At 36.1% G+C, this 13,607-nt stretch overlaps 1 protein-coding gene across 1 annotated transcript; it reads right to left on the bottom strand.

Annotated features, from left to right (window-relative positions):
- Window positions 1-12,092: 12,092 nt before the first annotated feature.
- On the bottom strand, window positions 12,093-12,383 carry LOC121383776 (keratin-associated protein 19-2-like). The gene has a single exon (XM_041513872.1). It carries the CDS (start codon window positions 12,381-12,383, stop codon window positions 12,093-12,095), a length of 291 nt encoding a protein of 96 aa, XP_041369806.1.
- Between the last annotated feature and the right edge of the window lie 1,224 nt (window positions 12,384-13,607).

Raw genomic sequence — 13,607 nt, forward strand, 5'->3', positions numbered from 1 at the left:
CCCCCCCCATCACACACACACACACACACACACACACACACACGTTTCTCCCAAACCGTCGAACTGACGGTGCTTCCCCCCACCCCTTTTTGAAATACACCCTGTGAAATTGTTAGGGGCACAATCATAGAAAATCATAAATTGACACAAAAATAATATTATTTCCCCTAATATATTTCCATTTTTATATTTGCGAGGCAACTTTAAGATTAGCACGAGTCACCTCTAGCCCTCCACTACAACATATCAGGCTAGAGGTGAATCGAGGTACTTTAAGATTAAATATCACATTGCATTCAAGTTATAACATTAAAGGTACAATGTCAAACTTGCATAATTGCTGCTTGTGACGGAACATGCTCTTAATTTTGTTTTCGCCTGTGGCGATATTAATTGTTTTAGAGGGCCGTGTGCAGTTCCAATATGCACTTAAGTCCAGGTGGCCAGTAGTTATGTAATACCTCCGCGAGTGCGGTTTTTACAACCGTGATTTTGGCGACTAGGCGTCATTGAGTCTGACCATCTGAGAAAAAAAATACCGCTTGGACGCGGTGGAAATAGCACTTGTAGGGATTCGGTGCCGCGATGTACCCCCTGGCGATATATGGATTTTTAAAAAATAGCTAGGGTTTTAGAAATATCGGGGAGAAACATAAGGAAGGCTCCAGGGGATCGCTGTCCGTCCGGACTGGTAATTATATATTTTCTGCTCTGAGTATAACCTTGATGTGATTGATGTGACTTTAAATATTTTAATACTGTATTATACCAATATTATTTAGACGGTGCTGCCGGTCATCTGACGCAGTAATCTGTAGGCTCACTGATCTAATATATATATAAAAAGCTTAACCAGTCATCCTAGAGGACCTAGGTAAACTGTAGGTTAGTGTCTTTATTGTGATAGGTACCAGTATTAAGTCTGTATTACAAGGTTATTGAATGAGTAGTTAGGGTTAATTAAAAATTAACCAGATAGGAATAGAGTTGTAATTCCTTTATTAATTAAGTTCCCCTGGCAGCGTTTCTCCATTATCACACGTGTGTGTGTTAGCGTTTCTCAATTATCACACGTGTGGGTGTTGTGTCACGGTGAAGTGATTAGCATATTGTGTAAACTAGACACCTAGAGATTAACTAATTAAGTGATCAGTTCTGGGTTGTTATTATTTGTTGTTGTTAATTAACTACTGCGGCAGTACATTTGTCAGCGTAGGTTAATACAGATTCCAAAGTGTTTTGTGTTTTTGTTGTGTTTTCTAGTGAACTAAACGTGCTATATTACATATACTTTATATAAGATCGTATCTCTGATCCTAGACGAGCCACAAGCGGGTATAACTGCCTATTACAGAGAGATCTAATAGATATACAGTTAGGAGAGATATTTGGACAATCGTGTTTCATTCAGTTACGGGTATTATAGAATCCCCGTGACACTGCTACTCTTCAAAATTATTTATTAATGTTTTGCTTTGAAAATACTCCATACTATGCTCCCACAGAATATTACAACTAAATAATTTAATTTACTGATATTGATTTTTTTACTAAAAAATTAAAACAATTATACCCGCACTTGTACGCCTATCAAAAATATAACTAACTAATTTAATTGAATAGAAAAAAATGTTTTATTGGAGAATCTATTGAGCATATTCAGTCAAACCTTCCGTAATATTATATGGACCGTTTGCTGTCTTTGTGTAACTCGTTTGTCGCTGAGAGCCCTATATATCGGCCAACAGTCAACTTGCCAGGTTTGTTTACGACGTGATTATGACAGGAATATAGTCGTACTGAATGCGACTATGTATACACGGCGTGCAAACACGCTACTAATTCCATAGCCCCCAGTTATTTATGCATAGATGATATGTGAGATCGATTAATTTCTAGTCTTTGGTGACAAATAGGTGTAACAATAGAATATAATAGATGGATGACAGCACCAAAAATGTATCGGCTATTGGCTGTCAAACTATGGTAAATTGAAAACAGTATGTGATGATCAGCATAGGTGTAACAAAAGCGAAATTCAAAGTAACAGAAGGTTATGATATTTAGTTCACTTGATTAGATTTGAAGAAACAAGTATGTATTTTAAATGTACTTGTCCACGTACAAAATCGTACGGTGTTTTGTCTAAAGTGTATTTTCTTTATGTAACGGTAATATGTTAAGGATTACTACATTAATGAATATTCTGCACACGAATAACAAGTTTAGAAGAGAAGTAAGTAATATTTTCACGAATAATAAATTTAGAAAATAGTAAAACCAATTTTTACTAATCATAAATTTAGAACAGAAGTACAACACAATTTTAAATGAATAATAAGCTTAGAACATAAGTCCACCGCAATGTTTTAGGTGGTTTAATATGAACCCTCATGAATGTTCTACAAATATTCCATCTGGGAAGCTGTTACTGAAGCTACGGTAGGTGCTGAAGATGTGGTGACTGGACACACACTCGGAGCACGTTTTATAGAAAATAATAAACTTTGATGGATAAGTCTTCCGGTTTCTAATTTAAAATATCCCTGTTCCCACCATGTACCTTTTTGCTATCATGTTATTTTGTTAAAATCCTGGGGCATTCTGACGACCAATTAATTAAGCAACCGGTCAGGAATGTATTTTCAATAGGTAACACCTACACACACCGTGTAATAATTCTGCTTTATTTGCACAAAAATATCCATCAGACCGCAGGCTATAACGGAATAATTAGACAGGTTAGCCAGGCATTAATATAATTAGTCCAGTTTCTTACCCGAGTAACACAATTCGTGACTGACGCGTCACACTTGTGATTTTGCTGCATTTTACCTGAAAAGGAACGAAAAGGAATGTGCGTTTTAAGACACACCAGTACATGAGACTTTGTGTTGTCTAACATGTGTTTGGCAGCGAGAGAGAAGGGGTGAGTAAAACAGACAGACAAACACAGAGACCGACCATGTAAGACAGAGAGAGAGAGAGAGAGAGAGAGAGAGAGAGAGAGAGAGAGAGAGAGAGAGAGAGAGAGAGAGAGAGAGAGAGAGAGACAGACAGACAGACAGACAGACAGACAGAGAGAGAGAGAGAGAGATAGACAGAGAGAGAGAGAGACAGAGAGAGAGACCGACAGTGTAAGACAGAGAGAGAGAGACAGACAGACAGACAGACAGAGAGAGAGAGAGAGACAGATAGACAGAGAGAGAGAGAGACAGATGTAGAGACCGACAGTGTAAGACAGAGAGAGAGAGAGAGAGAGAGAGAGAGAGAGAGAGAGAGAGAGAGAGAGAGAGAGAGAGAGAGAGAGAGAGAGAGAGAGAGAGAGAGAGAGAGGGCGGTGAACGTGAGGGTGAGGGAGAGACAGACAGCCAGACGGGGAAGGGGGGGGGGGGGGGGGGGGGGGGGGGCCACTGCCGCCACATAGTACGTATCCCCTACCCCAAAAAAGCAGCTAGATATATTGTGTATGTCATAGGCAGGATATTAGGCCTCTACAAACCGCAGCTTTACCAGTCATGAAAGCACCGGTTGGAACGAGAATAATGAAGTTCATCGAGGGCCATCGATAATGCGACTCACCGGAATCATGGACGTCAATTCTCCGATTGTATTACACACCGGGGTATGTTCAGCCAACCACTTGTCGCAAAAGGCCACCGCAGACATTTCCAACATTGTCGCATGCAATTGAAATTGCATGACTCCAAGCAACATTTTTCTCGTTCCACTGATCTGCACACAATGTGACAACCAGCAATTTTGGTCTAGCAGTGATGACGTGACAGTCAAAATGGCGGTTTTCTGACCCTATTTGTTTGGACGGTGGTTATCGAGACATGTTCTACACCATATTAAATGTTTTGTTATGACGTAGAAGAGTGAATTTACATAAAGTAGCACTGAAGTCGTCCTGCATATGATATGACCACACAACTTGTGTATAAAACCTATATAAACATACGTGGTATTCCAAGCGCAGATTTCATCTCTGCAAGACACATCTCCATTTTAGCCATGTTGCTATATTCATAGGATGCTGTGTCAAAACGACATGGTATTCTCTACCACATTACCACCAATTCATCCTCTTTTTCTGAAGACCATATGCTGCTGGAGGCTGCCATTTGAGTCATGTGATCACTATCTATCCGTTCATTGGCAGTTTAAATTATTGTGGTAACGTTTTGTTGCATTGAAGGCGCACGCGTTTGCGACAGCGTGCAATTAGATGCAATTGCATGCAATAAAATGAAACATGTTTGATAGGAGCAATTTTAGTTGCATGCAACAAAAATTGTATTGCAGGCTAGCGCACACGATGCAACGAGTACCATTTTTGTTGCATGCAACAAAAAGTGCACCTTTTTGCAAAGGTCTGCGGTGGCCTTAACGTAAGCTAGACAAGTTTCTGCACTCATTTTAAGTCAGTTTTTATTCCTTTCTCCTTTTTGTCGATATCTGGTTCAAGCCCGCCATTCTAGGCACACATCACAGCTATCCAGGACAGGAGGTTTGGTTAGTGGAATATCTATAATATTATTGTATTATATCATCGGTCGTTAGATACCATTTATGTTGTTCACTGAAAGCAAGTTATATACGTTTTCCAACAAGAAGTTGCAAGATAAATAGTATATTTTTATTTCTTTATTTCTTTATTTTAGTTTATATATCCTCAAGTTTGCGTTGTACCAAATCAGAACGTCACATGTCAAAGTTCAAATATTTACGCAGTAAAGACAGCTGCGAAACTGATTGGTGGTAATATGTGACATTGGTTATTTGAACAAATACTATTATCTGTTGTCAAGAAATTAATACATTTTTATTCAGTATATATATATATATATATATATATATATATATATATATATATATATATATATATATATATATATATACATATATATATATATATATATATATATATATATATATATATATATATATACATATATATATAATGAAGAGTTCAGGCACAAAACCCGATATAAACCATTTTCTTTCTTTTTTTAGTTAAAGCCATTATTGTATGTCAGTAAGGGCTAATCGTAAGCCCGCTGATTTGCCGCAAAACGCGATTGATCCTCATGAAATTGTATTGGGTAAATCCCGGTTGTTTTTTTATTTATCAAAACGCGATATGCTCCAATTAAAAACAAATCACTTTTACTGAAAATGAAAACAATGGATATATCGCGTTTTGCGCCTAAAGTCTTCATATATATATATATATATATATATATATATATATATATATATATATATTTATATATATATATATATATGATCCGTCACACGCGAAAACCTACAACTTAGCATGACGTCAGAAACTGAATAAACGCGGCTCAAAGTTTGACGTCACCTGTAAACGCGGAAGTAAAAGTTGACATGCTGTTTGCATTGTTTGTTTTGAAGAATTTAAAAGATGACATCTTCTTCTTTACATGAAGATCAGTTTGAAGTAAACATGCATCTTTATGTGCAATAGTGTTTGGTTACTATTTTGTATTTTGTACCTGAGAACATTGGTTGAGATCGTTAGCGATACCATCTGAACGTTGATACATTTACAAGCATAGGGAGAAGTCCTATATATGGCATGCAAGTATTACACGTTTTTATAACGTACATGATTATACATAACATAAAGTTCAGCAGCTTTTCCAGACATACAATATTCATAAGTTAGATCAAAAATTAAATTAGGATCGTATCAGGTTGCATGGGTCTACCACTCGGTTACGCCTACCTGTTCTGTGGACTACAATCAACACCACTATTTCAACTCCTATTTCAACTCCTATTTCTATTTATAATCTAAATACTGAAAACTAAATCATTTCCTACAACAACAAAAAAAAAAAAAAAAAAAAAAAAAAAAAAATATATATATATATATATATATATATATATATATATATATATATATATATATATATATATATATATATATCTGTAACAATACTACATTATTATTTATTTTACCATCGTTTGGAAACAAATACATTTTCTGTCGTCTGCACACACATTGCGGTACGGTAACAGAAACGTTTCATTTATATACCTTTATTATACGTCATGATGTCATTGCATACGTTGGTCTAGAGATTAACATGCGGAGGTATAGTAGATCAATTCTCCCTCAACCAATTGTATTATTATTATTATTGCTGTGTGTGTATGTGCGTGCGTGCATGCGTGTGATAATTATTAAATTATTGTAATAACTGTTCACTTTACTCATTTCACATCATTTGTATAGAAGGAGTTGGTTTTCTTTCCTTACAGATGTATATTTTAATTTTACAAGAGCCTGAAGCACATTTTGGAATTCAAAATAGAAGACCAAGACTAAGAACAGTGGAAACAGAAAAAACAGTATCTGTATTAGATGATGAGCGGGACGTAGTCCAGTGGTAAAGCGCCCGCCTGATGCGTGGTGGGTCTGGGATTGATCCCTGTCGTGGGCTATTTCTCGTCCCATCCAGTGCACAACGACTAGCATATCAAAGGCTGTGGTATGTGCTATCCTGTCTGTGGGATGGTGCATATAAAACATCCGTTGCTACTAATAGAAAAATGTAGCGGGTTTCCACTTTAAGACATAGGTCAATATTACCAAATGTTTGACATCCAATAGCCGATGATTAATAAATCAATTTTCTCTAACTAACTGCAACTGTATTGGATGAATATGATAAATACAGTCCAGTAGATGTTGACAATAATATTGAACACAGAATCAAACACTTATTCGATGATAACACCTGTGTGCAGAATGACACTGAACCTGATCCAATTAGCACAAGTTACAGAAAGGATGCAGTGGATTGTCTTTTTGAAAATAATATAAAAATCAAATTTATGACCATATTTTGAAGTTGTTTAGCGACACCTCTAGACCACATTAATTAATTAATCATCGGCTATTGGATGTTAAACAATTGGTAATTTTGACATGAAGTCTTGAGAGGAAACCTGTCACAAATTTCCATTAGCAGCTACACCCTGCTTCGAATGGACGAATGGATGCATGCTTGTTTTGTTTGTTCATGGGTGCCTGTAAGTGTATCTAGTTAAGTAAATGTGTTTGGTTGTGCATATTTGGACAGTTTCCAGCTTTGGCGATCAATTATTGTTGACTTTCTCTTATATTTAATCGTCGTACTTTTCTTACAGTCAGCGTATTTCCCACTACTCAGTCCACATGATGATATCCCGGTTCTTTGAAAAAAAAAATTGTTTTGGTCACTGTATATTTGTGTTATATCTCCCTTCCTCATTTTGATCTCTCTCTCTCTCTCTCTCTCTCTCTCTCTCTCTCTCTCTCTCTCTCTCTCTCTCTCTCTCTCTCTCTCTCTCTCTCTCTCTCTCTCTCTCTCTCTCTCTCTCTCTCTCTCTTCTCTCTCTCTCTCTCTCTCTCTCTCTCATACATACATACATACATACTAGAGGTTGAAACAGTGCAACAATGGAACTTAGATTTTTTTTTTTAGCAAAATAAAAGGTTTTTGTTGTTGTTGTTGAGGTGTTTTTCTAACTTGTTCCAGAAACGTAGGTAATGTAGGTCCTGAATCTTTACCGTACAAATGATAACTGTTTACCAGTTTGATATACATACCTAACAACCAAACAAAACACACAAAGTCTATGGAACAAATATTTAAACAATTATAAAAAAAACAAAAAAACAACAACAAAACAAACAAACAAATTACTACTACTACTACTACTACTGCTGCAGGTGCTACTACTATTATTACACTACTACTACTACTATTACTAATACTACTACTTGTATTATTACTACTACTACTACTACTACTACTACTGCCACTACTACTACTACTACTATTACTACTACTATTACTACTACTACTACTACTACTACTACTACTACTACTACTACTACTACTAATAATAATAATAATAATAATAATAATAATAATGTTGTATTTTATTTGCCTCCGTCTTTTAAGTGATCCTGTTAATAAGATTTATTCATTTTGGAATTATAGCAGCTACTGTGCTTTTTTTTAAACAACAGACGTATAGAAAACCGGTGGATTTGTCCTTTAAATGTGTTTTTAATTTGTGATTGTATATATTGCAGGTATATTGTGTGTTTATATCCATATACTGCTATTCTTGTTTTGGATTTGCGACAAAGCTCTCGCTCGGAACATGATAACGGACACGATCATCTATTGATAACGATTGATGGATGATTATGAACACATGTGCTTATCAACAGTATAACATAATATTAATATAATATTAACAAAAACCTACCACGTTTTCCAGTCTTTTGACCCAGAATATACTACAGTATATTACACACCAGTGTAAGATATTGCTCGTCATAACCATAAATCTATATCTATTTAGTGTAATATTGGCGACCCGTGAGTGTGACGTAGTAGATCACTTGCTGACCCAATTCTTAGAAAAATAACGTGTATTAGGTATTAGTTTACTTCTGCGTTGCGAGTTGTTTGTAGTTGGTTTGCAATAAATAAAATACAAACGTTGCTTGCCTGTTATACCATTTTTATAAAACTCGTGAACAGTGTTGGTATCTGATTCGTTTTCGCTCGTCAGATCCCAAAACTGTTCACTCATTTCATAACAATGGTAAGACTGGCAAGCTCAGTTAGTATTCTATATTTATCTCTGTCTTTAGAGCGAGGTTATAAATATGTCATGGCTAGTGAAAGTAATGGAACTTGTAACATTTATTAAAGTGAATCTTTAACATTTATTGGGGAGAGGTATACTTGGCTGCTTTGCTCAGAGCTGGTTAACTCCCCCACGTTATCGTTATATTGTGAATTTAAACCAGGTTACCACTGTATTTGAGCATTTTTATATTGTGCTCTATAACCTGGAGCGCAAAAAAAAAAAGTATTATTGCTTCAGATATTGTCACTTTAAGATGGGGTAAAAACGTCTTAATCACTGATGTTGTGGTTAGCTGCTGTTCATAGGGTCTGTTGACTCATTATTTGATTTTTCCTTTTATTGAATACTAGAATATATGAGGGGCCGCTGTTCGCAAGGCTCCTCGACTCTTGTTTTCATTTTGTTTGATTTTGATCATTCGAATTTATTGTTTGTTTTGCGTATCATTTTGTCTTTTATAGTCGGCAGCAAATTAATAATCTAAAATGTAAATAGTCGCCATTGTTTGTCATTTTGTCAGTAGTAGTGTCTAGAATACACGTATGTTATCGACATCATTGACACTTCATCAAACTCGTCTTCAGTCTCCTATCGAGCTTTAATAGATAAGTGTCGATATTTTCGTTCCACGAAGACATCCTTTCTTAAATAGTCGTGTGCGTTTTAATCATTTACGAGAAACAATGCGCAAATTAAAACAAAAACCATTCTCATTCTCTGCATATATTATTTTGCCTTTAAAATGTTATTTCTTGAATATATATGTATTATTTTAATATGTTGTTGTCTCTATCTCGTCTTCGGAAAATGTTGTTTCTACATTCACAAAATTTAGTTTTTATATTGACCAAATTTAATTTATTTATTGACGCATTTTTATAATCCTATTTTATATACAAGTTCTTCTCAAGGACTATTTTGTTCAAACGTTTTCAAGCATACGAAAAATTGCAATCAATTGAAAATATTACGTTTATTAATAAAGCTGTTTTCACATTTAGTCATTTTTTAATTAACTGCAGGTGTGTTTTAAAGTGACTGTCTTGAGTTTGTTGCCATTGTAACATGTTTACGATATACGAAGCCGTTTTGGTGACACAAATTACCTATTAAAGACATTGTCTTCTTTAGAATATCAATATCTGTATAAACAAGGTCTTAAAGGTCCTAATGTTTGTAGTAGCCCCAAACGGATTTTACCTTCCATTAATGTGGCATGTACGAAACAATATATATTACGAATTAAAATGAACATTGACTACACACGACCGCAAATGTATTGAATATATTTGTATTCCAAACAAGAAAACGTATTTAATATGTAAGTCTTGTCGCCAAAAAGACTGTTAGTACGAAACGTCTTACAATGGATGCTCTCTGAGGATAGTCACTTTAATGTGTTTGTACCGGCCTCGGTGGTGTCGTGGTTAAGCCACAAGACATATGGCTGGATGGTACTGGGTTCGCATCCCGGTACCGGCTCCCATCCAGAGCGAGTTTTAACGATTCAATGGGTAAGTGTAAGACCACTACACACTCTTCTTTCTCACTAACCACTAACAACTAACCAATTGTCCTAGACAGACAGCCCAGATAGCTGAGACATGTGCCAAGGACAGCGTGCTTGAACCTCAATTGGATATGAACACGAACAGAATGAATGAATTAATGTTTAACGACACCCCAGCACGAAAAATACATCGGCTATTGGGTGTCAAACTATGGTAATGCAAATAAATAAAGAGATGATCAACATCAATATAAAAATTCAAGGTTTAAACAAAACCAGTGTAAAGAACTGCAAAAATACAAATACAAATATCACAGAATTTTACGGACACTGAATTTTACTCTAAACTTCATTTTGTGCTGTATTGGCCATTCTCAAAGAGAATGTTACACCCCTGCACCACGGTGAGGTTACAGCACGCGCAGGGGTGAGCACGAACATAACTTGAATCAAATATATATATGTATGTAAGCATGTAAGCATGACTTCAGCTTAACAACATCAGCTGGAATACTTTGTTGAAATAATAACATTGAATTGTGTTGAAATGAAAATTTTATTTCTCTATACACGAATTTAGCTGTCAGTCTCCAGATGTGGCTTGATGTCTTTAGCTGTCACGTGACGTATGTAGATCTTCTTTGCATCAGTGTCAGAGATAAGATCTGAAACAAGAACTCGGTCAAACTAGAATAGTTGTATCCGCAAGACATACATTTTAAAAACAGATGTTATTAAATTCTAATGACTGAAATTTCAAAAATATTTAATTGACTTAATATTTAAGTTGCATTTAAAATAAGTGTTCATTTCAAGCATTGCTTTATATAGTGTCATTGCAGTAGCATGTTAATATATTAATGGAAATACCTGTATATTATATATAAATATAATTAGGGCTATTTTTAGCTTACTAAATTATTTTACTAAGAACATAAACATGATACGAAATTGTAGCGAGTTTACCATTCTATTTATTACCCATAATAGATTTTAATTAAATATCACTGAATTCGTTTGACTGGCGTTCCGGTAAGTTCTAGTCGGACGTACCACTTTGACTTGATATATGCAACGATATGGTAATAAAGAGTACATATGGTTCTTGGTGTCTATCATATTTTCAAACACGTATGAAGAGAGATTGGAAGATAGTGGTGGGCAGGAACCGCCATATTGGCTACACCTACTACAACATCAGCAATGGATCTTCAGTATATATTTAGCCAGACAGGATAGTACTAACCAGGACCTTTCATGTCCTTGTTGTGGGCCACCTATTTCATTACATCTCAGAAAAGAGCTCTAGCATCAAGTCATATCATACGCCGCTATTTTCAGTTTCCCGAAAGGACAAACTCAGTTTTAGACTTTTCTATGTGTTGTACAATTAATGTTTATTGCGGGAAGATCATTTTATGTCAACACTTTGATCGTTTAAAAGGGAAGAGCGATGAATTGGCCCTGTACTTAGGCATATTAGATTTACAGACATCAAAAAGTAACAGGAAGGATATGTTTTATTTAACGACGCACTCAACACATTTTATGTACGGTTATATGGCGTCAGACATATGGTTAAGGACCACACAGATATTGAGAGAGAAAACCCACTGTCGCCATGTCATGGGCTACTCTTTTCGGTTAGCAGCAAGGGATTTTTTATATGCACCATCCCACAGACAAAGTAGTACATACTACGGGCTTTGATACACCAGTTGTGGATCACTGGCTTGAACGAGAAATAGCCCAATGGGTCCACCGACGGGGATCGATCCTAGGCCGACCATGCATCAAGCGAATGCTTTACCACTGGGCTACGTACCGCCCCTCAAAAAGTAACACAGCCACAGACAGACAGACAGACAGACAAAGAGGTTAATAGTTGTACTTACTAGTACATCATCTTCTTGCCGTATCCGTAGCCAAAACCCATACCCAGTCCGTAACCGCCATAGCCCATTCCGTATCCACCATATCCCATTCCCAATCCGTATCCCAGGCCACCAAAGCCCATTCCGTATCCGATGCCGCCATAGCCCATGCCCAATCCATATCCAATGCCACCATAGCCCATGCCCATTCCGTATCCGATGCCGCCATAGCCAATGCCGTAGCCGTATCCCTTCATGATGGCAGATGTCATGGACAGACAAACCAAGGCGATGATTATGATTTTCATCATCTTGAAGGCTGAAATGGAAATTAATATTCTTACAGGCGTTTATTGGTTGTACTATAACTTCAGTGAACTGCCATCCACATAAATATAATAGTGACAGTTCTGGTCTGCTGATGGACCACTTGGGTTTAAAATACAAAACATTTTAAATTAGAGTTAGGCAATATTGGAATGTTGTACGATATTTTTGTTGTTTTGTTAATGTGTTACACTATGCAGTTAATCAATTATATTTGTGAATACAGGAACTAAAATAACCAGTGGATATAATGAACTAGATCGGGGCGGGAGTTGCATAAAACTTAAGGCAATGTTTCAACCGTACCTCATTTTTTGCGAAACAAAAGTCATCGATCTCAAAATCTAGGTTCAGCTACATTAAATAATATCTAAGTGTTCATTTACCTATGTCGTTGCAGTGGTAGCTACGGAAGATGCTGAAGATATGGTGAAGATAACTGAAAGGCTGGACACTTTTATAGGAAACAAGTGGTCAGTTTGATGGATAAGTCTTCCGCCTTTAACGTACATCTCACTCCCTGATCCTTTATTTCTTTATCCCAAGGCTTTTTTTTATTTCCAGATAATTAATGTTGTATAAAGATGCGTGCCACTACATTTAGTACTTTGTCATTAATGATTACATTAATAGAAAAGATATCTTATTGTATATACACATTTATTTGGAGTTAAGCTATTTTATTTGTATTATTGTGCTGGGTATGAAGCACGTGCTTCACCTATTAGAGGTGTGAATGCCTGTGTCCTGTTCAGTTTGAAAAGCTGACACAACCAACAGTCGATTGTCACACATGACCAATTAAAGCATATCAGCTATGACAATTGATTTAATGTGCGTCCGCGATGTCAGAGCGCTTACTTCCACACCTAAAGCGTAGTGGCTCGCTACGCTATATGCCTTCGAGGGGAAATCCTTGCTCGGTAATGGAGGGTCATCTCCCCCTAAATAGACATATTATTGATTTCTCGTTCGGGTCAGTGTTCCATATTATTATACGCGACCAACTACTTATAAATTTGGAGAACTAATGGAGAATAAACGATTTAGTACCCTAAAGAAATTAGCATGTTCCATAAATATAATAATTAATTAATTGGAACGCCCTTGACTACAAGCATCATCAAAACCAAAACTATTTTAGAAAATATTACCATTGTATACTGCACCACATATACGTTTAATAATATATTCGTTTATAAATATTT

The sequence above is a fragment of the Gigantopelta aegis genome, chromosome 10 (assembly GCF_016097555.1).
Source record: "Gigantopelta aegis isolate Gae_Host chromosome 10, Gae_host_genome, whole genome shotgun sequence".
Taxonomy (NCBI): Eukaryota; Metazoa; Mollusca; class Gastropoda; order Neomphalida; family Peltospiridae; genus Gigantopelta; species Gigantopelta aegis.